Source organism: Neltuma alba, unplaced genomic scaffold (genome assembly GCF_004799145.2).
Source record: "Neltuma alba isolate B1F8T4 unplaced genomic scaffold, ASM479914v2 tig00011204_pilon, whole genome shotgun sequence".
NCBI classification, from domain to species: Eukaryota; Viridiplantae; Streptophyta; class Magnoliopsida; order Fabales; family Fabaceae; genus Neltuma; species Neltuma alba.
In genome coordinates this window covers 37,824-62,672 of record NW_021635928.1, presented here as the reverse complement: position 1 = coordinate 62,672, position 24,849 = coordinate 37,824, and the positions used below count along the sequence as shown (strand labels likewise).

Below are 24,849 nucleotides of genomic sequence, written 5' to 3'. Positions count from 1 at the left end.
TCTAATAGCATTGTTTCAGCTCATTGAGATGTAACATTTGGGGACTAAAATTAGCCAAGCACATATTTATGTTTCTGAATCGCATGTGCAATAGACAAATTGATGTTTCTGAATTGCAATAAAGGTGAAAATATCTGTAACTGAACAAGAATCAAATGTACAACATGGAGGAGGGTGCAATCAATATCAAAACTCTTACCCCAACCTCTTCAGCCTTCCGGATCTGGATTTGCAAGCATTAACTAGATTGGGAAGTAACTTGGGTATGCATTAATTCTGTCAGCTCAATCCTGGAATGTAAACTCTGCAACTGCAGTCACTCAATCCTGTCAACTTTTATTTCTCAAAAACTGACCTCAAAACTCTCCAGATTTTAGAACCACTTATTTCTGCAAAGCATAATTCTCTGGTGCTCAAGGGAGGAGAAAAAGGGGCCGAAATCAAACTTTCAATTACTAAAGTGGCACATAAATTTTCTGAAGGAGGCTAATATTAGAATGTAGGAGTCCTATTATATTACTACAAAAACGAGGGCCTGAATATGCATTACCTTCTTTGCCAAAAAGAAGCTATCATTTATTAGCCACGAGCATGGCTTGCCCTTACCCATGAGGCATAAATTCCATTGTCTTTCACTCTGCATAAATGCAAGCAAGAAATGCTTCATTATTACAAAACTTCCTGGGTATGAATGTAAGAACCCTTTTTTGGTCGAATGTAAAGCTCAACTCAACATTTTGATGATTCTACTACATATGTTCAAGAAAAGGCCAGGGAAAATGAAAATTTTAAGTACTTGATGTGAAGGAGTTAAATGATTATATATTTATAATTTTCGAAATAACCAAATGTAAGACAGCTGAAAATGAGAAGTTCAGGAATAGTAAACAAGGATCAGTAAATACGTGCCAATTAACATCACACAGTATTTAACTTAAGACTTTTATCCTTCTTTTTTTTTTTTTTTTTTGGGGGGGGGTATCAATTAGTCAAGTTCAATTCATCGATCAAGTATAGAGAGTTTACTTACAAATACATGTCATCTTGAATGATATCAGAGAATAAATTAATATAAAAGCGAAACCCATCAGGGCTTATATCCCTGCACAGTAAACCTGAAAACAATACGACATTTTATCAGTCCATGGTTAAGTCCACAAAAATATTGAAGAGTTGAACAGCCGTATACCCTTGCTCTCAGCAGTAAGGAGATGCTCCTTTGCCATTGCTGGGGCAACTCCCAGTGTCCTTGCAGCATCACTGGCACTTATCCCAGCTCGAAGAGCATCAGGCTTCAGAACAAGCATTCTGATTTTAGCAAAAACCTACATGCCGCAGACTTAGCTACATAAGTTTGATTTAACAATCACCCCCTTGAAAGAAAGCATCAGTTAGTTGAAATCACAACACAGGTAAATGTAAACATGTCAGCTGGACTAGGGTGTCAATCGTGACAGTGATGGGCTCAACAGTAAAGCAGGCTAAGTATACAAGAGGAGGGAGCCCAAACCTGAACATAACAATAAGCAGCAGGGATTGGGCCCCGGGGATGGCCACAGCCCATTAATTCAACGGAGGCTGGTAGGTCAGAGATAGTTTTCGAGGACAGCAGGCAGCTGGTAAGTGGATGATTTGGGACTAGAAAATTTCAAGGAAGCAGTGATTGATCTATTCCATTCCAGCAAAAGTGGAGATAATTACAAAAGGATCAGAGTTGAAGCAAGTTGGGTTTGTGACGGAATTTAGGGAAAAGTTTGAACTCTTTTCAGCAACCCTATCAGGCGTACCTGAAGAATCACTGATTCGTATGTTCTTGAATGGGCTAAAAGATGAAGTGAAAGCAGATGTTCATTTGATGAAGCCCAAGTACCTCAAAGAGCTCATGGACGATGCATACTAGGTGGAAGGGCAAAAAGCTACTTTGCAGAGGGTAAAGGAGAAAAAAGCCCGAAGGCACAAAAGTGAGTGTTCATTAAAATGATCCATAACTAACTCCATTTAAGTTTTCTAACCTAATGGAGGCTCTGAAAAATTCCCTTTCTATTCCTACAGCGTATGCAACAAACAACAGGGAGGGAGAAGGGGCAAAGATAGTGAGTAATCGAGTTTCAGTCCTAACCTTTGGTCTATTCTTCTAATATTTTTATTATCCTCATTATTGAACTTAAAATACCTAATACCTTAAAGGGAAGGGGAGGAACAGAGGAAAGCAGGTTTATGGTTCTGCAGTAGACCCGTTTAGACAACTAAATATTTTACAAATCAATACTTAAGTCAATATGAAATAACTTGCACAAGTACATACTCTTTTACCATAATGATCTCTGAGCTTTATCCAGTAATATGCAAATAGAATTTCCTAACATCACTTCCAGAAGATGACTCGGAAGATTTTTTTTTCCAAAAGAAATCACAACATTACAACTTATTTTTTTGTTTTTTTTGGCCAACACATCATATCCTATATTGACTCCACTCAAAAGAGAGAAATCAACTAAAAATGAATCAAAAATTATTGAAAAACAATAAAGATAACAGATAGAAAAACTCACCTCCTCATCGCTATGGGACTTATTCTGTATTACCATGACTCCACTATCAAACTTCCGTAGTAGCACTGGGCTGAAAGAATCAATGAGATAGTTAATGTACAAAATACATCCAGAAAAGGGATCATCTTGAACAAAGTAGAACTCCTGGAAGTACAATTTCATCTGACTTACTTGCAATGTTTGCCCTACGAAACTAATAAACAAATACACCAATACACAGGTTAAAAAAAAAAAAAACAACGTTATACGTACACATCAAATTTTTCCCAAAGCATACAAGCTTGCAACAAGTCATCAGGTGAGATCAATTCTGCACAAAAAGCAAATCAGCCAACCAAAAGGGAGGTATAGACAATTTTTGCCAACAAACGAAAGGCTATCATTTTCCCAAGAAATACAAAATGTAGGGATGTTGATCAACACCTGTGCCACGAGCACGATTGAAGAGGCAATAGATATCAATGAGGTTGATCATTCCTCCAGCTCTTTCAAGTGGAATTTTAACAAAATCTGCCAACTGTGAATTAGCAAGGAAAAATTACTATTATAAAACTACATAAAAATGTGAGAGAGAAATCTGAGTCAAGAACAACAGTTAATACTGTAGCATTAAAAAGCACTTAGAATGTAAAAAGCCTTTGTCACTTCTACATAATGATGAAAACATGCCAATTCATGAGCACACACAATGAGAAAGCCAAAACAAAAGTAAGACAACCATATGAAGTTAAAAACCTAAAAATCCATTCCAACGACCAAAAAAAAAAAAATAGAAGAGAGAGATTTTCATGAGCTTAAGCCTTGCACAAGATTCCAATCAACATACTACAGTTTTACATCTCCACACCAACAAAGATCTTCATAACCCCTAAAAGCAGAAAAGTACATAGCTTGTCTTCCAACCTTGATTCTCTTCACATAATTAGAACTATATTGCTAAACCAAAGTGTAAATCATTTTAAAGGAAGGACTATGTAAATACGAATGGTCCAGAAAAAATATAAAGAATGACATGTCAAGAAAGTTTTCAAAGAAAGTATTTTCCTGAGTGATTGGAGAAGAAGATTCAAAAACTACTGAACAAGTGATTTTACCGTTTCCACAGGTATCAAGAACACTTGGGCGCTTTAAAATTGATCTTACACTTATGTGATTGACTGGGGGAAAATGATTTCTTTTCGCATAAACAAAAGTAACATGTCATCTTTCGATCAAGGGCTTGGAATTATGTTGAGTTCTTTTTTCCCCCCCCCTTTGGTCTCAAACCTTCAACCATCACCTTGAAATTCATATAGTAAACAAACTAGTAACATAAGGCTCCATGGTCGAATCCATTGCTCTCATCCATTCAACTAAAATCAATCTTCAAAATGCTTGGACAAAACAATAAACCATTCTTAAAAAGAACATCCGTGAAGTTGCAGGCTCTTTATTTGACAACCAACAAGATCTGACTGAATTAATTAAAAAAAAAAAAAAAAGGACAAGAACCTGGCGAGATAACTGCTGATGATACAAAGCACCAGCAGACTCTTTGGTAACGGGGGATATAATACCAACACTCAATAACCAATCTTGCATCTCTTCCTTTGAACCCATCTCCTCATCATTTGTTTCATTGGTTTGAGAATTTGAACCAGACAAAAGTTTCAGCCTCATTTTCTCCGCTAGTGTCACCATCTCTTTAGCCTTGCTCTGTAATCCCAACATCAAGCCAAAACAACTTACTTAAAAACCCAAAACACGACAAGTTAATCAATAAATAAATTAACTACACAGCTATTGGTAGACCAAACTGCAATACTGCCACAATCAACTAGGGGAAAGGTGACATCTGTTCAAACAACATTAAGGTAAACCCAGCTGACAAGCTTAGCAATACAATTAAAGGAAAAATTACTTTTTGCATGAGGAATTAGAAAATATATTGAATGAATAATCTGACTTGCTTTTAATAATCAGACTGTCTTAATTTTTTTTCTTGATCAATCCAAAAAAAGGAAAAAGGAATACTTGCTCAGTGAGTTGATAGACAAAGGAACAACTTCTAATGCATACCATGAGACCAAGTACATTACAGAAAAATGAAGGTAGGATTTCGGAACCACTTATAGAGGTGGCAGAGGAGGAAGGATTTTAGGATACCTTTCCCAGAATTATCAACATGTAGAGCTGTCAGCATGAATATTGTAGTAACAAATCTAAGTTTTTGTTTTTGAAGTTGTATCCAAGTGAAGCCACAATGATTTTAATAAAAAGAGACAACAGAGACATGGGAGTATTCTGAGGCATACATCAACCAAAAGTCTAAGGTACTCCCCATAAACTACAGCAAACCTTAGTTTTGGTGCACAATAAAACTCGACTCATTTCTCTCTTTGATGTTCAATAGAACCCGCCACTGTGCTCATAAACTACTACCACTAAAGACTCAACATAATGCACCGTTTCTTTCAGAGTTCTCGCAATAGATTGTCGGATATTTAGAGCATACATGGACGTATTACCATGAGAGCATTCAAATTGTGGAAAGCTTCCTGCAAGCTTCTATCTGTACTCTCCCAACTTTCCTGCTCCTTCCTCAATATTCCGGACACACCCACCATCCTCAAGGTCCCATCACTTGAAAACATCCCGCTGGAAGAAGTATTCGAACCTGAAACAGAGCTTGAACTCGGCTCACTCTGCAGCTCCCATGCCCTCGCCCGCCAACTCTCCCAAAACTTCGACAGGAATACATCACTGTCCCCCTTGCCTCTCATGACGATCGTCACCACCACCGACTTGGATATCATACCCGAGTCAGTAACCCGGCCATCTGACGACAAAGAGAGCTGGAAACGGACCCTTGGGGAAGCAAACATGGATTTAAGAGATTTCTTAGGAGTGAAAATGTGGGAGATTGCGCCTAGGGGAATTGCGAAGGCGGAGCCTCCAGTGGCGGTGGCGGAATCAAGTAGCCACAGCAAACGGTGGGTGGTGAGGATGAGGATGCCCGATTTGAGATGATGAAAGGAACTGGAGGGGTCATCTTCGCAAAGAAGATCAACAGCGGAGAGGAGGTAGCATTCGATTTCGTTAGGGAGAAGCACTGGTCGGCCACTGCCGGTGAGCTCCACCGCCAGCAAGCAGTGTCCGGACATGGAATAGTTGCTGGTTGGCAACAAGATTTGTCGTTCGCAGTTTCCACTGCAAATTCTTAGGAAGACGATCTTTTTCCTTCCACCATCTAAAGAAGACGACCATGCGATAGTACTAGTCCTCCCGTACTTAATATAATAATATAACATTCTAAGTAATGATAATCTAAATATAAAATTTAGTTATCATATTTATTAATTTTTTAAAATTATATTTATTAAAATTTTCTTAATTATAATTAAATAAGAAAAAAAGTAGATATTAAGAATGTATTTTTTATAATTAACTATTTTTTTAATTTTTTTAATCTAATTAAATTAGTTAAATAAGTTTTATATTAACAATCTGAATAGTTTTTAAATCTTTTAATTTGGACAAAAAAAAATACAATTATATTTGTGAAAAAAAGACAGAAAAAAACATTTTAAATTACCAAAATCCCACGATGGTGGGTTGTATCTACTACTTATAAAAAATGTTTTTTTTTCCAACCATAGAAATTTTTTTTTTTTTTTACTAGCTATAGCATAAAAATATTTAGTATAGATAAGTAATATTTATTGCTCACTGTAATATGCAGAATAAATAAGATCACATTACAGTAGTAAATTAGTAATGATTTTTTTTAAGAATCTTTTAAGGAACAAATTAGCAAATTTCAAATGTAAATTTATGAAGACAAAAGTATATATTTGAAGTATAAGGTTTTAACTTGATTTTTTAATTTTAAAAAGTATATTTTTAATCATTTAATATTAAAATTATTAGTATTAAATGATGATTGTCATGGTGTTTTAACTTTTATTTTTACATTTAATTTTGTTTAATACAAGATAAATATGACTTTATTGACCAAAAAAAAGAAGATAAATATAACTTCAGTATGAATCTAATTAATACAATTCAATTATGGCAAAAAATAAATTAATATAATTCAATTATTGGCTAAGAAAAGATTAAATTAAAATCAATATAATTATAGAATACTAATCATTCGGAATTATATTTTCAAAAATCAATCTATTAATTCTTATGCTTTATTTTAATTTTTAAGGATTGGTTGTTAACAGAGTATAATGGTGTCATGTGATTATCGACCTCATCTAATAAGATAAGAATTGTTGTTGCTATATCTTAATTTTCAAATATGTTTTTATAATTTAAAAGTTTTAAATTCATCCCTCTGGTTGAAAATCAAAACATAATTTTAAAATTTTAAAATTAATGGAAGTTTTATCTCGAATTAATATTTTTAAACTTCATCCAAACACCCCATTATAACTGGTCTTCTAAGATCCTGCGTTCAGTCTCGGGTTACCCATATGCTTCGGGGCAATCCTCGGACACAGCGGCATATTACCAAGGCCAACCGTTGTTCCCTCTTCCCTGACGTCAAAGCCGTTCCGGTAAGAATCAAACAGCTTTTGAAAGCTTCCTCCTTGAATTTTGTTTTCTACTGCTCTAATTTCTCTTTACTGTTCTACATACTGATCCTATAAATCGTTTCCTTCATGAGGATATTCTTTTGCTGTAACTTGCACGAGTTCTTCCCTTCTATACTATTTTTTTCCCTTTCCTTGGGGCCACGGGGGAATGGTATTGAAAATTAAATACCAATGCTTTACTGTACAACTAGTCATGCTGGCTTAGCATTGCCACTATTACTTTTGGTCAATTTCTTTGGGAGAGCATCAGAGCTTTTGGTTTCTTAGGCTGATTATTAATATTATCATGAAGATGAAAGTGTGTTGATTGCGGAAAACACACCTGTTGGTTTGTGCAAGTGTGGCTCGCATGTCCAAATTGGAATTTAAGTGCTTTGCTTCCCCTATATATGGGGTTTATTGTAGTTAAACAATTCTTTCCTAATTACTTGAAGTCAAATTTCCTGCTTTTAGAGGGGTTTCTTGAATATTTGTTTATTTGATGTGATTGTTGTTGTTAATTAATTAATTTTTTTGTGCATTAGGTGTAAAAGTGGATTCCTTTGAGCAATTAATGGGTAGTAATACCCTTGATCCGATGATCGAGGATGAAGCCACTTATCAGCCCACACCACAGAAACAGATGTGGAGTGAACAAAAGCAGGCTGCAGTTCATGAAGAAATAAGAAGAATGAACCAACTTCCTGCAAAGAGTACATATGTTGCGCATCGCATGAGGGTTCTTAATAAAATCCTGCAACTTATAGCAATTCAGGTAGGTCCATTTGGATTCTGTTGGTTGGCATTTGATGTCTTTTAATCATATATACTGGTATTGATTATCGTGTTTTGAGAAATTAGCAAACAGATTAGATTAGAAGAAAAGCAACACAGATTTAAGTCAATGTCCAGATATAACATTTTCTTCTACTTGTAATCTTCGGGAGGGAGATGTAATGATGTAGCTTGCTAGGTTTTGAAATAGAAATTAGAATAGATTAAAAGTAAGAATTACAGGGCAAATGAAAATTTTTGCTCATGTTTTGATTTATAATTGGTGTATCGTGTACCTTATTCTGAAGATTATACCAATTTAGATGTTTGTTTGCATGTCCACTTTAAATGCTAGCAAATTGATTTTACATTTTGGGCTTAATTATCTTTGACACTTGTTATATAGGCTATATTCTTAAATTACTTGTTCATTAATTTAGCTAAATGGCATATATTTTTTCTTCAGCATGACTGAAGCTCGTGTAATATAGTGTATGATGTGTTTTATGGTTATATTTGACAATTAGTATAAGTGAGGAATGTGCGATTAACTAGGTTCTACCCAAACCCCTGATAAGACTCCTAACAAATGGGGCGTGACTTATTAGAGGCGACATAAGAGGGTTTCAGTTCAACATGTTGACCTGGTCTTATTTTATTTGATTATTTTAATTCAGTTTTTTATGTTTATGAAGTCTGTTGGCAGAATAAGTGGACAAGTTAGTCAGTCGTGAATCAGTATGAGTCTTTCCATATTTCCCATTTCATTGTATCCGAGAATATAGGGAGAGTCAATTATTTTCTTGTTAGCAGAGTCATTATATATTGCTTGCTTCCCTGTTTAGCAAGTTGTGAGTAAAATAACATTCCAGTAAAATTATTCCAGAGATTCTCTTGGGCTATTCTCTTGTTTGTGGCGAGATTCTTGCTGTGAGTGAGAGATTAGAGTGTTTCCATTTTTTCTCTTTTCCTTTCCTTCCATATGAATCGGTTTTCAGCGAGAGTGCTTACCAACCCCTTTTTCAAAAAATATGTCAGAGAACTGCAGAACAGGAGCGGGAATTGGAGTTGCTTTTTGCTGGGCTCTCTCTATAAAAGGATTTGTCTTGCCAGTGGTAAGATTTGGGATAATTTAGATTTCTAATGATTGTTGGTCAGCACTGCAGTCTCTGTCTGCGCCCATCTTCTTATTTTAGTTTAGGCTATAAATATTTGCTATTGTCTTGATTGAACATGTTTTAAGATTTTATTACTCCCTGGTTAAAAATATGCTGCTAATCTAGCTTAACAATATCAATTTTTCAAGTATATGGCTCTCCCTCCTTACCAATGCTTACTCATACACTGCCTCCTCATACGTTTTGAACCTTGTATATTTTCCTTGACCTTTTCGCCCCCTGAAGGCCTGAACTGTTAGAAGTTGAGGTTAAACGGTTATTGACATTTAGCCATGGTCTCTAATGTTTGCCTTTAATCAGTAAAACTGCACTGATCGTATGGATTCTTCTGTGGCAACGCGGGCAGTGTTCGTCTTAGTTGCAGCCCCCCCTTTACGCTTCTTAGGCTCCTTTATTTCTTGCCATAGCCAAGGAGTGTGTTATCTGTTTTGCTATCTGATTCTGATTAGCTCATATGTCTTTAGAAACGGATCTAGATTTGTTGGATGTAATGTTTTGAAACTTTTCATGGGATTGATTGATGCAATAATCATATTTGTTTGTTTCTGTGAGGGTGGTTAAATACTTATGTTAACTGCCAATTTAATGGGGAAGACAAGTGGGAGCATGATCCAAATTTATGTTTTCCCCCATTGTTTGACCTTCTTAATTTTTGGTATTGGATGGCGTCTTATACAGAATCATGTGCTTACTTTGTCTCTCTTGTTTGGTTATCTTATGATATTTCTCTTGAATTTTAATTTGTGGGCATCACTTATACCCAGGCCCTTAAGATGATTTTGTTGCAGAACATCAGCCTATGGATTTCATGAAGGACGTGTTAATTAAAAGTTAAACCCTGTTCATATGTACAAATGTGTTCGTACTTTAGGTTTTCTAGTCAATAATAACTAATCTGTTACGGTTACATACAAACATAAATATGAGATGATTAGCAGGCAGATATACAATATGGCGTCCTTCAGAATGGACCTGATACCCTACCAGTGCTACTCAACTCTTTAGAGAATGAGGATAAGGTTGCGTTTTAACTCCTTTTTTTTTTTTGAAAAAAAATTTATGTACCGCTTCGATTAAATGCTTGATGAGTTTCGCACTGCAAAAATATTTTCAAAAATTTCAAATTTGCATTTTATTATTTATGAGTGACGTAAATGTACTGACTCCGGGTGCTTTCTGTTAATTTTTTTTTTATATGGAAATACTGAATTTCATTAAGAGGCAAACTGTATAATGGGGTTGCTGATAAAAAGAGTAAAAGAAATTTTCTATATTATGAGGCATATCTAGCTAACTTGTCAGCTTGATAAATTCACCCTGATACCAAATTAATTTCCCCATTCTAATTCAAATAGGAGTGGTTTTTAGGCTGTACCACCTCACTTTTGTACTAAAAAATTGTTAAAATTTCTTTATTTCTTTCGTCATTTTGTTGGCTGGAAGTGAGAAGTTATAATTTCAAAAAATAAAAAAATTATAATTCATTCCAAAAGATGAGGAAGCTATGCTGCTTTACTTTTTGAACATCAATTATATGTTGGGTTTTATGGTTTTTAGCACTTTCCACGAATAAGCATGTATAAATAGTTAATAATATAGATTATTTATTAAATTAATTATTTTTATTACAATTTATTTGATTACTTACTTATATATATATGTTTGTATAATACACAAATTTTTATTAATAATTAATGTTAACAAAATTATTTATTTTTTAGGGTACAGAATTATTTATTGGGAAAATTACGTACAGGTCCCACAGAAGCAATTTATTACTCTGAGGTCCCACAAAATGTCAAAATCAGTGACAGGTCCCAAGGGACCTCAGGGTAATATTTTTGATTTGTAAAATGACATTACTGCCCTTCATATTCCAGATTCACATTTGCTCTGTCATTGCGATTTACAACCTCAGCAGCGACTATTAATAACCCAATGAGAGGGCATTAACAACCCTAGCAGTATCCGTTAACAACTTACTTTATAGAATCATATAACCTCCACATAAGAGTAAATTATAACCAAATAGTATAATACAACAACTTTAACACTAAAATGGGAAGCTTTTTGATATCATTAAGAATTTTAACTAGATCCAATAGGATTATAGTAATATTTTAATGCGAAGATCCATTTATAATCTCAACAGCGACTATTAACAATCGAATGAGAGGACATTAACAACCTAAGCAGTATCCGTTAACAACTTACTTTATAGAATCATATAACCTCCATATAAGCATAAATTATAACCAAATAGTATAATACAACAACTTTAACACTAAAATGGGAAGCTTTTTGATATCATTAAGAATTTTAACTAAACCCAATAGGATTATAGCAACATTTTAATGCGAAGATCCATTTACAACCTCAATGTGAGTATTAATAACCCAAAGAGAACTGTTGACAATTTAGACAGTATTGTTAACAACTGACTTTATAGGATAATGTAACCTCTAACAACTATATAAGATTAACTTTAAGACTATTTAGTTATAATTTAGTTAGTTATAGTTAGAAGTTATATTATCCGATAAAGTTAGTTGTTAACAGACACTGATAAGGTTGTTAACAGTTCTCCTTAGGTTATTAATACTTACTGTTGAGGTTGTAAATGGATTTTCGCATTAAAATGTTGCTATAATCCTATTGGGTGTAGTTAAAATTCTTAATGATATCAAAAAGCTTCCCATTTTAGTGTTAAAGTTGTTGTATTATACTATTTGATTATAATTTACTCTTATGTGGAGATTATATAATTCTATAAAGTAAGTTGTTAACGGATAGTGCTTAGGTTGTTAATGCCCTCTCATTCGATTGTTAATAGTCGCTGTTGAGGTTGTAAATAGATCTTCGCATTAAAATATTACTATAATCCTATTGGATCTAGTTAAAATTCTTAATGATATCAAAAAGCTTCCCATTTTAGTGTTAAAGTTGTTGTATTATACTATTTGGTTATAATTTACTCTTATATAGAGGTTATATGATTCTATAAAGTAAGTTGTTAACGGATACTGCTAGGGTTGTTAACTCCCTCTCATTGGGTTGTTAATAGTCGCTGCTGAGGTTGTAAATCGCAATGACAGAGCAAATGTGAATCTGGAATATGAGGGGCAGTAATGTCATTTTACAAATCAAAAATATTACTCTGAGTCCCTTGGGACCTGTCACTGATTTTGACATTTTGTGGGACCTCAGAGTAATAAATTACTTTCTGTGGGACCTGTACGTAATTTTTCCCTTATTTATTTTATTAGAAAATGGGTATAGCTCTTCTTTTTTTGGGTCCCAAGGTGTAATTGTTACATTCAGCGGGTACAAAATTGACTGTCCTTGCTTATCATCAAATATCCGATTAGCAGTGTCATCGTGGAGCATACGCTTGCTTCAAATTACCGACTCTGGTGCTTCGTTCCTCGACGCCGATCGGAATCCGCAATATTCGGGCTTGAAACCACCGCCGCTGGAATGGTTGATGCCATGAGAATTAACGAAGCACGTATCAGCGTGCCTGATTTTGACCTCCGCTACAAGGCAGGCCAAATCTTCGCACGCGTCGTCAAGTTTGCTGTGGATTCCGCTGTCGACGCCTCTCGCATACTCATCCCTGGTATTATTACCTTTTTCCTTGAAACTCCCACAAGTTATGGTGCTATGTCTTAAAATTTACGACGTTGCTCTTCGGCCTTGATACATGGGAAAATAGTAGGGTAGCTGGAATATGAGAAGTTAGCCGGTGATTATAAATTTATTTTGTGGGAAGACGTTATGTTATCGAGGAACTGAAATTTGGGGGTGTGAATTATTCCGTACCTTAATTATATGCTCCATGAATCGCACTCTTACATGGTTTAATGCCTAAAAGTTTTTGGCTTAATACTGGGACTTCTGGAACATGTATATTTGCCCCCTTTTTTTTGGGTGACACATTTGCCATATTTTTACTTACATGGAAACTAACAGATAGCTAAAATGAAAATCTATTGAAGCCTCAATTGTTTTAAGGCATCTCTTTTTATACTATTGCTGCTAACACAGGTGAGGGAAAAGGTAGTTCCTCCTTCATGATTCATGGTTCCTTAGTGCTGTGTTATAGTGCACACCCGAACACTCCTGAGCATCTCACTGTCTGAAGAAAAGTAAAAAAATTCAGTGGATGGGTATGAGAGTTCAGAGTGCCTCGTTCTCTTTTCACCTGAATTGTTTAACGATGCATTACTCTCTTGCAACTTGACTTTTGGTAAGCCATCTTGCTGGGCAAACCAATTGTGTCATTTCTCACTTTGCATCTTCAATGATATTTTAGAAATCTCTATTTAACCTTCCATTTGAGCCGGCTAAAAATTTGGAGCCTCATTTTCCAGTCTTTAAATCGCTAATGTAAAAAGGTAATTTCTCTGTGATGTATGACCACTTTTCCATGCACTGCCCGTCACCTTCGAAGGTAGTGCAAGTTGAGGGTAAAGCGACTAAACAAAAGCATCTGTACTTGAATATGGTGGTCCGTAATTCGCTTCTCGACTTAAATCTTGTTATCTAGCTGTCTGGCGAATCCTATTATATCTTTTTTGGCATCATTACAGCAGCATAAAGGGGGCAAGATTTACTGATATTTTTATCTTGGGTTATAGGTGAAGTTAAGATCTTAAAGTGCTATGTATCTAATCTGTGCATATGTTTACTTTTAAATTCATTCACTCTGGTTATGGTATGAGAGCTCGTAATTGACTGACCGAAGAACATTTATGTGAACTAGTTTGTTGTCGAGTGCGAGTTGCATCTCTAAAGTCCGTTTTTCATCTCGTTGAGTATGGCAGGTAAGAAGCATGCACACAGGACGATGCAAGAAGGATTAATGGATGTGGCCTTGTCAACATCATTGAAGGCCAAAAAAATACCTGATGTTAAAGTTGCAAAGAACATCCCATTTCAAATGAAGATGCAGGAAGTGGAGGAACATGTGAACAATCTTAAGCAGCGGCATGAAACATCACCCAAATGTGCGGGTGGATCTCAGCCTCGAAAGAAACCATCAGATGATGACCTCAAGAGAGTAGATATTATGAAGAAGAATGGAAGAAGAGTTTTTATTAGGTCACGGCTTTAAAATAGATTTTGAATATGAGAATTCGGTGGTTTAATATAGAATGTTAATGCAAACAAAAGCTGGGCAGTATGTTTTTCCAACCCCCCCCCCCAAAAAAAAAAAAAAAACCTATTTGCCTGTGTCGAATTCCTGTCATGAACCCTTGGGCAGCTTGAGGGGGAAATAGGTGAAGTTGCTAGATTCAGTTCAATCTTGGCATATGTGATGAATGATGATCATTTCTTATATTTAAGCTTCAACGATCTGATATTCCAACTTGACCCACGCTTTCTTTCTTCAAACCAGAGTAGTTGGGATTTTTGAATTCTTTTTATATTTTAACCTATATTTACCACTTAAGCTAACCCCAAGTGGCAATTGGCATGTTGAGCGCTAACGTCCACCCCCCAAAAACCAGAACCATCAAACTAGGACAGCTCCGCGCGACTATGCTTGAAGCTCAGAAAAAGAGCCAAACTGAGGAATGCGAGGATTGCTGGAAGTAGAGCCATTGTCATTGCCGTTGTTACCGTTACCATTGGAAGCAGGATGCTTGCTGTTAAGAGTGACTAAGAAAAGCTTAGCTATCATTTCCCCCTCTTGACGGGCAGCAATTTGCATATCAGTTATCACCAATGTTCTGTGTGCTCTGGTTTATGTGAGGGTCCGTAGTTTCGATCAGGGCTTTCTGAAGCACCAGCAATGCGATTGGAAGATCGAGTCTTCCGTGGCACTATAATCGAAGAGAGGCTCTGATACCTTAATGATTGAAAAATTGTAAAAAATTCTAATATTAACTTAACTAAAAAAAAAAAAATCAGAAGGGGTATGTTACTTCATATCGTCATCGATCCTCCTTGGCGTCGTCATCATCGGCCACCCAGTGCCTGGTCCTATGTTTTCCTGTGATAGTCTCTGCAAGCAGTCCTCTTCTTTAACTAACAAGAGTTAGATCTAGTAGAAGGAGTTAATCCTTATAATGTGGCGAATTAAGATTTTTTGCTGAGAGAGATGTTTACATTTAGTTTCTGATAGTGTCTTAAATAGAATTGCTTCTAATAGAAGGATACTTATGTTTTAGTTATAAAAAAAAAAAACAGTCCTCTTCTTTTGATTGGCATGATTGATGGTTGATTCTATGCTAATGATTTCCCTCTTATCCGGGATATCTCTTTTTAACAGGTTTCTAAAAATTCTCCTTCCATCAAGGTTTTATGAAGCTAAACTCTGAGATGTAAATACTAATTTTTATGATTTAATTTTTTTAAAAAACAATAAAACTTGTTAATTATAAACTTCGGGAGCATAAAAATAATATAAAAATTGCAGAACAAAAAAACCATTAAGGTTTAAACTCAATATAGTTGTTTAGTCCTCATTGAACTTGCACTGTTCACAAATAGAGTAAATTGCTAATTTCTCTGTGCTAATTAGAAGTGGTTGGATGGAAATAAAACCATAATTTTAAAATGATTTTACGATATACGAAGTAAACATATGAAAAGGTTTGTTCTGATTTGCAGAAAAATATTTTTTTTATAGTTTTCCAAACATTTTTTTAGTCTATTTAAATTAACAACAAATATCTTATCTATTGGTTGATTCTCTATCCAAAATAGCCATGCCCCATCATCACAGAGTAGCATCTAGAAATAAGAATCCTACGTGGCGGGGCGGCAAAGAGGCCAAGATCAGTATGAGAAGGAAAGCTCAGACTGCCGGAAGAAAATCTTCTTCTCAGCGAATGTTGCGGTGGTCATGCTGACATCTCCAGGTTACGTTCATCTAAGATCCTCTACACTAAATTTTCCCATGAACACTTCACCTTTCCAAATTTACATCATCAAATTCTCGACTTCCGAGCCCATTTCCTTCCGTGACCATAGATTCAAGAAACCAGCTTTGTCTTTCTTTCCATTGGAAACTAGAGTTCCTTCTTTTCGCCCGAGGAGTTTCAAGTTGAGAGCAAGCAGGGAGAGTTTGTCTCTCTTTGGAGGGAGCGGGTTTAGGAATGGGGTTTTGTTGAATGAGAAGGGGCGTAAGGGGAAGGGAAATAAGAGAGTGGTTTTGGTGAAGAGTAGTCAGGGTTTTGGCTACAAAGATGGTGACGAAACTGAGAGCGGAGCTTCTGCTAAAATTTTTGGGAATCTTGCTCTAGCCATTGGATTAGCATATCTGTCAATGACTGGACAGCTTGGCTGGATTTTAGATGCCATTGTCTCCATTTGGGTATGAGTCTCTTCCTTTTGGCCCGCCTTCGAAAATTCTGCAGTGATGATAGTTAATTAGCTTATACTTGAGCATGATTATTATGAAAGATTTAAAATTGATATTAAGGAACTGGCATGTCTCCATTAATTGTCTTCAAGGAGAAGCAAATAAGTTTTGCTAACTCTTTGGCTAGTTTTTGTACCTTTCATCATTATCCACCTTGTTGGTTTTCTGAATAGTTATAAATTGGTATGTGAATTTTAGAATATAGCAAGCAATCCATGAGATTTGGACTATCTTAGGATATAACAATCACTACTTAAGGACTTTATGCACAACAAAGTTCACGGAATAGCACGCCACTTTAGGACAAGAGAAGACAGATTTGAGACAGCAGAATCAAGTATGAGAGTATCCCGCCCTTCATGTAACTTCCCCTGGCAGACGCTGGCTAAATTGAGAGACAACATATATTTTTTAATTTCTGGTGATCAATATTTTGGTCTTAGCTTGGTGCTTCACCTGCTCAGGAGGTTGGGATTAACTTCATTTATTAATCTCTCATTACTGTTATGTGCCAGTGAAAACAATAGAGATGCATATTTTAGTGAATAGAATGATCCATGTTCTTTCTGGTAAATGTTATGTGTTCTCTCGTGTCTTTCCTCTTGGGGAAAGCACTTTCATTTGTTCTTGGATGGTCCCCTTACACCAAAATCAGTACATGTAAATGAATCTGATCATCGTTTTTATTTTTTATTTTATTATTATTATTATTATTTTTTTTTTTACTGAATGCAGATCTTTGCTGTGTTAGTACCAATAGTAGGCCTTGGTGCTTTCCTCTGGTGGGCTGGCCGAGATATAATGCAAGGCAGTGTGAGGCTTCTTTAATTTTTCACTATGACGTTCCTTGACTATTTATCTCACCATATATGGATCAGTTAATAGTGGAATGATTTAACCACATTTTTATGGTTTCATTGGATCCCTGGAGAGCTTCTTGGTTCTGCCTAGAGCCATATTTTTCAGATTGCGATGTTTTTTTCAGGATTTGCTGCCTTAGGCTTTAGTTGGTGATTTCTTTCCTTATCTTAAATGTAATTAATTAACTTCTATTCTTTGTATGGTTTTTTTCCCCTTGGGTTCAAATTTAGAATAAAAAAGAACTCTTTTTCTTTCTTTCTCAATTGTTTGTTTATTTAAAAAAAAATTAAAGGGAAAAGTACATTTCTTGTTTAATTTAAAATAATAGAAAAGTATAACTTATTAACAATGAGGAAAAACCTTATGCTAGGAAAGCAGCAGAATAAACAGAACAAGATTGAAAATACATCAGATTGAAAGGACTATTTAGTCACTCTGCATCTTAGTTGACTAAAAATGGGCATGACTTTGCAAATCCAGGGGCCACATTCTCTATCCTTACATTACTTGCCGTTGGAAGCCTTTGAAAAAGTAGTTCTTTATACAATTGAATTCATTATTTGCCAACGGGAAAGTTGTTGGCAATTTGATTTATGAGCAAAATTGGATGCAAGTATAATTGTAATTGTCTTGCGTCATTATTTTGCTATCAAGTTATTATAAATGTTCAAAGTAATATTAGCCTGTCCTAAAGTTATTTGTACCTTCATTTATTGGTGATCTTTTGTTCTATATGCAGTGCCCCAATTGCGGAAATGCATTTCAAGTTTTCAAGTAAGTTTTGTTTGAAACATGTTAATAAGGAAACTTTGTATTTTGGATAATTTTCTCCAACTGGTCACCTTTTCATTCCAGTTATCCTTTCCAGATCTCCAAATGATGATTTGCAGCTGTGCCCCTTTTGTGGTCTGCCTTTTTCTGGTAAGGGTGTGGTCTTGGCTTCTTCGTTTACTTGGCTTTTTTGTCCTATAACTTTCCCTACTTCTGTTCAATATTAGACTGTGGGCATCTGTTGATGGTGAAGCTCAAATCCACCTGTGGCCACCTATTCTCTTGCATAACTTTTCCTTGCCATGTTTAAATGATTTCATTTCCTATTTTTGTTTATTACTTACCCTGTTTGAAAAATCTAGTTTGGTAACTTTTGTTCTTAAAAGAATTCAATCCACTTCAGTATGCTAGAATTGTCTTTGTTCCAAGTTCCCTTCTAAATTAAGATTTAAAGAATGCCATACATGACAGGTGGTGTATGGGCATATTACTCTTCCAGTCTTAAATATAAGACTTATTTTGTAGCGTAAATTACACTACAAAATGGGTTTTATATGTAGGACCGGAGTAGTAAATTATTCTTTGCTTGAATATAGTAGTCTACTTTTAAATCATACGTGCTTATGCCTTGGTGCATAAACTTTCTACGTACTTTTTAGGCATTTTACTGAATTCTAATGTTTTGGTTACCACTGTCAGTAAAGATATGTCTACCACCATTACAATTCTGAGGTATAATTTAGGTTTCCTAACACTGAAAACAGTGAATTTCTTTTCCTGTGTGCAAAACCTAATTTCTCTAATGTTCTTCAAATGTTTTAAAGTGTAAATCATGTGTAGTTTGTATTCTGTAAACTTTTGATATGGTCTTCTAGTTTGGTGAAAGGAAGTGAAAAATCTACTTAATGTAGCTGCCCTGCCTGCCCGAATGTCAACCAACCCCTTTTCTTTGCCACAAGATAACTATATTTTCGATTCATAGAGACGCCTCAACAAATTCTTGTGCTACTTAAAAAGACATTCCATGATTTTAAAAACAGTAAATGTAACTGTTTTAAATCATTCATGCTTGTGCATGTTTCTTACTGTTTGAATTTCACCATGATAACAGTTGTGGGCAACGAGTTTGTAAAGGAATCAGTAAAATTTTCCAACCAACCTGCAACATTTGGAGAGGCATTTGGTAACTTCTCCAGTTCAAAAGATGGTAATCTTTACTAGGCCTGTTGCCTTGCCCTTCAAGCACAATTTTCTTCAGTCCTTGCTCTTTTCTCTGCGGAGATCCTTAATTTTTGTTGTGCGCCTTTTTTCCTGTTTTGGCAGAAAAGGATTCTATCAGAGCAATTGATGTTGAAGCAGAAATAAAAGATGTAGATTGAATCCTCAAAGCTATGCTATGGCAAGTTGGTAGGTTTTACCACTCCAAATTATAGCCCACTTTTGTGGTTGATTCTGTTAGATGGTTTATCTAAGCACATGACCAGTGAAATATTTTCAAGGAAACTGGAAATAATGTTGGGATGAGCAGAGTTGCCTAGCCTGTTAATCATGAACTCCATGTCATCTCTTGAAGCTTGCTGGCATATGTCAAGTTAAATAGACAAATCTCTTGATTTGAAATTTTCAAAGTAATATATTACTTCCTGTCCTCGATATAAAAGCTAGATATTTAATTTGTGGATATTTATGAAATTAGTTAAACTAGTTATTTATAATCAATGGACATAGTCTTCTCAAAAATATCCCCATTAATCATGTGCATTGAAACTATAATCTAATAGAAACTCCTTAACATGTGAAATCACAGTAAGTTCTTACCACACACACCAAAAAAAAAAACCATAGGTTACTTGGGGGAAAAATGGATAAATGTCAAAAACAAAGTGGATTGAGTTTGTGTATTTAGAACCAAATTGAATTGCCAACTAGCTCTTATGTTTAGAACCGAAGATAGTGTATATATATTTTTAATTCTTCATCATGTTTTGACCTTAGAATTGCCATAGTTAAATCACGATTAAAGAAAAGCTTAGGGCGTGAAAAGTGGAGCAGTTCAAGAAATTAAATTCAATTCAAGTTGCATGATATAGGGTAATGATTGTATTATGATAACACAATAACAAGCTGTGTATATTGGTAGACATCTTGGCCATATTCACAGGTGAAAAACTTTGTTCTGTAAAATAATTGTGACGGATATCATGAAGGGGTTTGGATTCTGGCAATAATAAGTCATTACGTATGTAAAATGTTTAGGTTTGATATTCTCCCGGCAATTTGCTCATAAATAAGTACTCTCTTAGTCGCTGATAAATGTGATATTAATATTCAGCAATAATAATAGACTCACTCGTTGACAAAAAATAGAGAAAAAAGACAAGAAAGGTTCGATTTAGGAACTGTTTGCCTAACTCCAAAAGTGCTTTTGAAGAGCACTTTTTCACAAATCAAGACAAATTCTTCTACATATTTATTTTGTATATGATAAAAGCACTTTTAAAATTATAGTTTTGTCTCCACCCAAACATCCCTTTAGACATTTCTTTTAAAGCAAGTTTTGGTTCCCTCTCCTTCTTCCCCACTCTCTTCAATCCAAATATAGCCTAAATTCTTTAATGGAATTTATATCCATTTTCAGGGTGAATAAACAAAAGGACACATGCTGATCTGCAAGTTGGATTGTTACTGTATCTTGCAACTTCTTCTGTGCTAATGGAACACATTTTTCGAAACAGTATGGTGACTGGAGTAACATTGCAATTGTGATATTATATTTTGACTGTGATGTTTCTCACGTCACACCTTGTACTAAAATTGTTACAGTGATTCTTTGTAGTCCTATACATTTGAATTCTTGTCAATTTATTCGTCAAATAGAAAGTTGGACTAGATATTGGATATCCTGATTGCAAAAGCTTAGGCCAAGTTATATGGGATCCCCCCCCCCCCCACACATATATCTTCATTCTATTTGAAATACGTTGCATCTTTCAATGGAGATTTGGATTTTGGTTCCTCATGTTATGACTAATTAACTCCCGTTAGTTTAACTAGCAAAGGAGTTGAATATCCCTCTATCATTCCTCTATATCTATCTAGGTTGAGAAACAATTCATTTTTTATTATTTTTTTTTTTGGTGAAAAAAGAGTGATGACATCACTAAATATTAACTCCTCTCGGGAGTTCTATTCCAGCTGCATCTTCCTGAAGAATCTCAATGACATTACTCGGCGGCGTGTTCCACAGTATCCATGTCTCCTTCTGGTTTAAGCTCATCTTGGCTAAGCTGTCCGCGCATCTATTGCTTTCTCTGTAAGTGTGATGAAATTTCACTGTCCATTGTTGTTGAATTAAGTCTCGAATATGCTTTGTTAAAATAGGATCTCCTGTGATTTCCCTTTCGCTATTTATTTGCTTGATTATTCCTTCTGCGTCTGATTCCACTAGGATTCTTCTCAGTCCCAGCTTCCAGCAAAGCTTGAGACCTTCTATAATTCCCCAGACTTCCGCTCCCTCTACATCACTGGAATCTAATTTGCATGTGAATCCTCCCAGCCATTCTCCTTCGATTCCCCTCACTACTCCTCCACATCCTGCTTGTCCGCTTCTGTTCCTCGCTCCATCCGTGTTCAATTTACACCATCCAGCTTCCAGTGGGTACCATCTAATTAAGGTTATTTCTCCAGGTTTGTTCCTTTCCAGCCATATTTCTTGCTTGTTACTGTAGCTTCTACGGTCTTCTTCAATCACTTTCTTCATATTCCAGGGTGCCTTTGTATTTGGGTCATGGATCTGTAAATTCCTCCACTTCCAGATGTGCCAGCAGCTTGTAGCAAAATATTCCGGCCATAATAATTCTTCTTCTGATCTTCCTCTGAAATTCACATTTTGGTCGAACCATTGCTCCCATTCCATGTTAAAAAACTGTGACCAGTACTCTAACGGTACTATGCTTTCCCATATTCTTTCTGCATGCGGGCAATCCCTTAAAGCATGTAGGATGTCTTCCTTTCCAGTTTTGCAGATATCGCATAATCCACCTCTGCCATCCCATTTCTGGGACCATTCTTTGGTCAAAAGGCGTTTGTGTCTTGCCCTCCACATAAACACTCTTATTCTCTCAGGAACTTTCATTTTCCAGATTTTTCTCCATATTCTATTCGGTTGCCCCTGTCTTTCCTCTGCCAGCCCCTTGTACGTGCTTGCTGTTGTGAATTCCTTATCATTATTCAATCTCCATTTGAACTTCATTCTTCCCTGCATTGCTTCTGCTTTAACATTGGCGTTGAATATTGGTTCCAATTTTATCATCTCCTTCCATAACCTTGAGTCTCCTTGTTTTGCTCTTGTGCCTTCCCTTCCCCTGTGTCTTTCTTCGTACTTTCCAGATAGTACTTGTACCCAGAGTTCCTTTGGATTGACAGTTTTCCTCCACAGTAGCTTTAATAGTAGTGCATCATTCATAGTCTTTAGCATTTTGATCCCAGATCCCCCATTGCATTTAGTTTTACAGAGAGTCTGCCAAGAGAGTGCATGCCACTTTCGCTGCTCTTCCTTTTCACCCCATATGAATCTTCTTTGTTCTTTCTCTAATACTTCGATCACATTCTGGGGAATTCGATCACGTTGCATCTGGTAGAGTGCCATCATGTTTGTGACTGAATTGACCAGTGTTAATCTTCCAGCCAGCGATAGACTTTCCACTTTCCACCCCTTCAGTTTTTTTCGAACTTTTTCTATCACCTTGGTGTATTTCTCCTTCTTTCTGCGTGGGAACGAAATCTCTGCTCCAAGGTACCGTCCTATGTCTTCTACCTGTCTGAAATTACTCTTCCTGCATATTTCTCTCTTCATATGGTTTGACACATTCGGAGAGAAGAAGACTTGTGTTTTCTCATTGCTTACTTTGTGTCCTGAAATTGAGCCAAATTCCTGCAAACAATCTAAAATAACATCAATTTGGTTAGTATTAGCTTCTGCAGACAACACAAGGTCGTCTGCAAACATCATATGAGAAATGTTTGGGCCTTTCCTGCCCGCTCTCATGCCTCTCCATTTTTTCTCTCTCACTCTATCAAGTATAAGGTGTGTGAGCTTTTCCATACCGAGCACAAACAAGTAAGGAGACAGAGGATCACCTTGTCTTAGTCCTCTAGTGGGCTTGAATTCCTCCATCTTCTCACCATGCCATATAATTTGTGTCTTTGTGGTATTGACACAGCCCATTATTTTGTTTATCAAGCTATCCGGGCATTTCAGTTCGATTAGCACCTTTTCCATAAATTGCCAACTGATTCTGTCATAGGCTTTCTCAAGATCCACTTTTATTGCCATGAATCCTTTCTTCCCTCTCTTTTTTCTCATTGAGTGTATCATCTCATTCACTATAATGATATTATCATGTATGTTCCTCCCCGGGACAAAGCTGCTTTGGAAGGGGGACACCACTTTTGTCATAATGCATTTCAATCTTTTCACCATACTCTTGGATAAGCACTTATAAACCACATTGCATAGGGATATAGGTCTGAATTGGGTTACCTTCTCTGGAGCCTCCACCTTCGGGATGAGTGATATGAGAGTTTTGTTGCCTTCCCTTATTGCCTCACTATTATCCCACATGTTTTTGACTGTACGGCAGACATCTTTCCCCACTGTTTCCCAGTTTTTTTGGAAAAAGAGCGCTGGATATCCATCATCTCCTGGTGCTTTCAACCCTCCCATAGAGAACATTGCTTCTTTGATTTCTTCATCTCTTAGTGGCCTGTTGATTCTATTCCATTCTTCCTCAGAAATTGCTGGCCAGGTGTGTGTAGTTTTTTGCCACCCCCTTACTGCTTGATCTTCTTCATAAAGGTTCTTGAAAAAGGAATTCATTAAAGCTCCGGTTTCCTCTTTCCCTTCCACCCACTCTCCCTGGTCATTCTTTAACATGCTTACCCTGTTTCTTCTTCTTCTAATGTTCGTTTTAGTATGATAGAAAGAAGTATTTCGATCTCCATCATTCAGCCACTTAGTTCTAGCTTTTTGGTACCACATTATTTCCTCCCTCTGTAGGATGATATTCAGTTCCTCTTTCAGTTTATCCTCCAGCCTTTCTAGGTGCCCTTGGTGTTTGACTTGTAGCCTTCTTTGTATTCCTGCAATCCTGCTCAATAATTCTTTTTTTTGTTTTGCCACATGTCCAAACGTGTTTTCATTCCAACTCACTAACTTTGGTTTTAACTCAGTAAGTTCTTGCCAAACATTCTGTTTACTCCCCCAGCTTGTCTTTAGGAAATTCTTAAAATCCCCATGTTGCAGCCACATAGCTTCAAACCTGAAAGGTCTTTTGGTCTTGTCCCCTCTGTTTGTGAATAGATGGATTAGCAGTGGATGGTGATCCGATTGAATTCTAGGACCCACTCTTACAAAAGCTTCGCTGAAATAATTCCTCCAGGCTATATTGCAGAGGGCCCTGTCTAGTTTTTTGTATAACCTGCTACCGTGAGCTGTGATAGGTCCTCTCCATGTGAACCTGGGTCCTTCTGAAGCAATCTCTGTTAATCTACACTTACTTATTCTTTCATAGAATCTGGTGCACTTGTCAATGTTTACTTCCCCTCCTCCTCTTTGTTCTTCCCTACTTATTATGTCGTTGAAATCCCCTGCCATCATCCATGGGCCTTGTGTGTGAGTAGCTATATTTTCTAGTTGATCCCAAAGTTCACGCCTTTCCCGCTCTCTTGGGCTAGCATACACTGCTGTGAACCACCATTTACTATCCCCCAATCCG

The 24,849-nt window shown here is 36.1% G+C and overlaps 4 protein-coding genes across 7 annotated transcripts; 3 read left to right on the top strand and 1 right to left on the bottom strand.

Moving 5' to 3' along the window:
* On the bottom strand, window positions 1-23,867 carry LOC114762269 (vacuolar protein sorting-associated protein 36). Of its 4 annotated transcripts, XM_028951731.1 has the most exons (10): window positions 23,857-23,867; window positions 5,060-5,724; window positions 4,044-4,247; window positions 2,976-3,069; window positions 2,805-2,862; window positions 2,553-2,622; window positions 1,190-1,325; window positions 1,031-1,115; window positions 551-637; window positions 1-310 (listed from the first exon to the last, which is right to left on the bottom strand). In XM_028951731.1, the coding sequence occupies exons 2-9, from the start codon at window positions 5,693-5,695 to the stop codon at window positions 580-582; spliced, it is 1,341 nt and encodes a 446-aa protein (XP_028807564.1). In that variant the 5' UTR covers window positions 5,696-5,724; window positions 23,857-23,867; the 3' UTR covers window positions 1-310; window positions 551-579. The 4 variants fall into 4 exon arrangements, with proteins under 4 accessions (XP_028807564.1, XP_028807565.1, XP_028807563.1 ...); XM_028951732.1 differs by lacking the exon at window positions 23,857-23,867 and having other exon boundaries at window positions 1-326; window positions 5,060-5,785; XM_028951730.1 differs by lacking the exon at window positions 23,857-23,867 and having other exon boundaries at window positions 5,060-5,785.
* On the top strand, window positions 7,663-10,193 carry LOC114762274 (uncharacterized). Its single transcript, XM_028951738.1, has 3 exons — window positions 7,663-7,892; window positions 8,930-9,006; window positions 9,817-10,193. The coding sequence occupies exons 1-2, from the start codon at window positions 7,692-7,694 to the stop codon at window positions 8,984-8,986; spliced, it is 258 nt and encodes an 85-aa protein (XP_028807571.1). The 5' UTR covers window positions 7,663-7,691; the 3' UTR covers window positions 8,987-9,006; window positions 9,817-10,193.
* Window positions 12,403-14,445, top strand: LOC114762272 (uncharacterized). Its single transcript, XM_028951735.1, has 2 exons — window positions 12,403-12,688; window positions 13,896-14,445. Exons 1-2 carry the CDS (start codon window positions 12,547-12,549, stop codon window positions 14,183-14,185), a joined length of 432 nt encoding a protein of 143 aa, XP_028807568.1. The 5' UTR covers window positions 12,403-12,546; the 3' UTR covers window positions 14,186-14,445.
* Window positions 15,787-20,973, top strand: LOC114762271 (uncharacterized). The gene is made up of 7 exons (XM_028951734.1): window positions 15,787-16,393; window positions 17,177-17,254; window positions 18,042-18,076; window positions 18,171-18,223; window positions 19,185-19,280; window positions 19,397-19,480; window positions 20,712-20,973. The coding sequence occupies exons 1-6, from the start codon at window positions 15,923-15,925 to the stop codon at window positions 19,450-19,452; spliced, it is 789 nt and encodes a 262-aa protein (XP_028807567.1). The 5' UTR covers window positions 15,787-15,922; the 3' UTR covers window positions 19,453-19,480; window positions 20,712-20,973.
* Window positions 23,868-24,849: the final 982 nt, after the last annotated feature.

Excerpts from the sequence above, each read along its gene's own strand:
- LOC114762274 (XM_028951738.1), top strand. The coding sequence starts at position 7,692 with ATGGGTAGTAATACCCTTGATCCGATGATCGAGGATGAAGCCACTTAT. Across the intron at positions 7,893-8,929 it reads TGCAACTTATAGCAATTCAG|AGAACTGCAGAACAGGAGCG; the intron begins GTAGGTCCATTT and ends AAAATATGTCAG.
- LOC114762269 (XM_028951731.1), bottom strand. The coding sequence starts at position 5,695 with ATGTCCGGACACTGCTTGCTGGCGGTGGAGCTCACCGGCAGTGGCCGA. Across the intron at positions 2,863-2,975 it reads CAATCGTGCTCGTGGCACAG|AATTGATCTCACCTGATGAC; the intron begins GTGTTGATCAAC and ends CTTTTTGTGCAG. Across the intron at positions 1,326-2,552 it reads AGTCCCATAGCGATGAGGAG|GTTTTTGCTAAAATCAGAAT; the intron begins GTGAGTTTTTCT and ends TGCGGCATGTAG.
- LOC114762272 (XM_028951735.1), top strand. The coding sequence starts at position 12,547 with ATGGTTGATGCCATGAGAATTAACGAAGCACGTATCAGCGTGCCTGAT. Across the intron at positions 12,689-13,895 it reads CTCTCGCATACTCATCCCTG|GTAAGAAGCATGCACACAGG; the intron begins GTATTATTACCT and ends TGAGTATGGCAG.
- LOC114762271 (XM_028951734.1), top strand. The coding sequence starts at position 15,923 with ATGCTGACATCTCCAGGTTACGTTCATCTAAGATCCTCTACACTAAAT. Across the intron at positions 16,394-17,176 it reads ATGCCATTGTCTCCATTTGG|ATCTTTGCTGTGTTAGTACC; the intron begins GTATGAGTCTCT and ends TACTGAATGCAG. Across the intron at positions 18,224-19,184 it reads TTGTGGTCTGCCTTTTTCTG|TTGTGGGCAACGAGTTTGTA; the intron begins GTAAGGGTGTGG and ends CCATGATAACAG.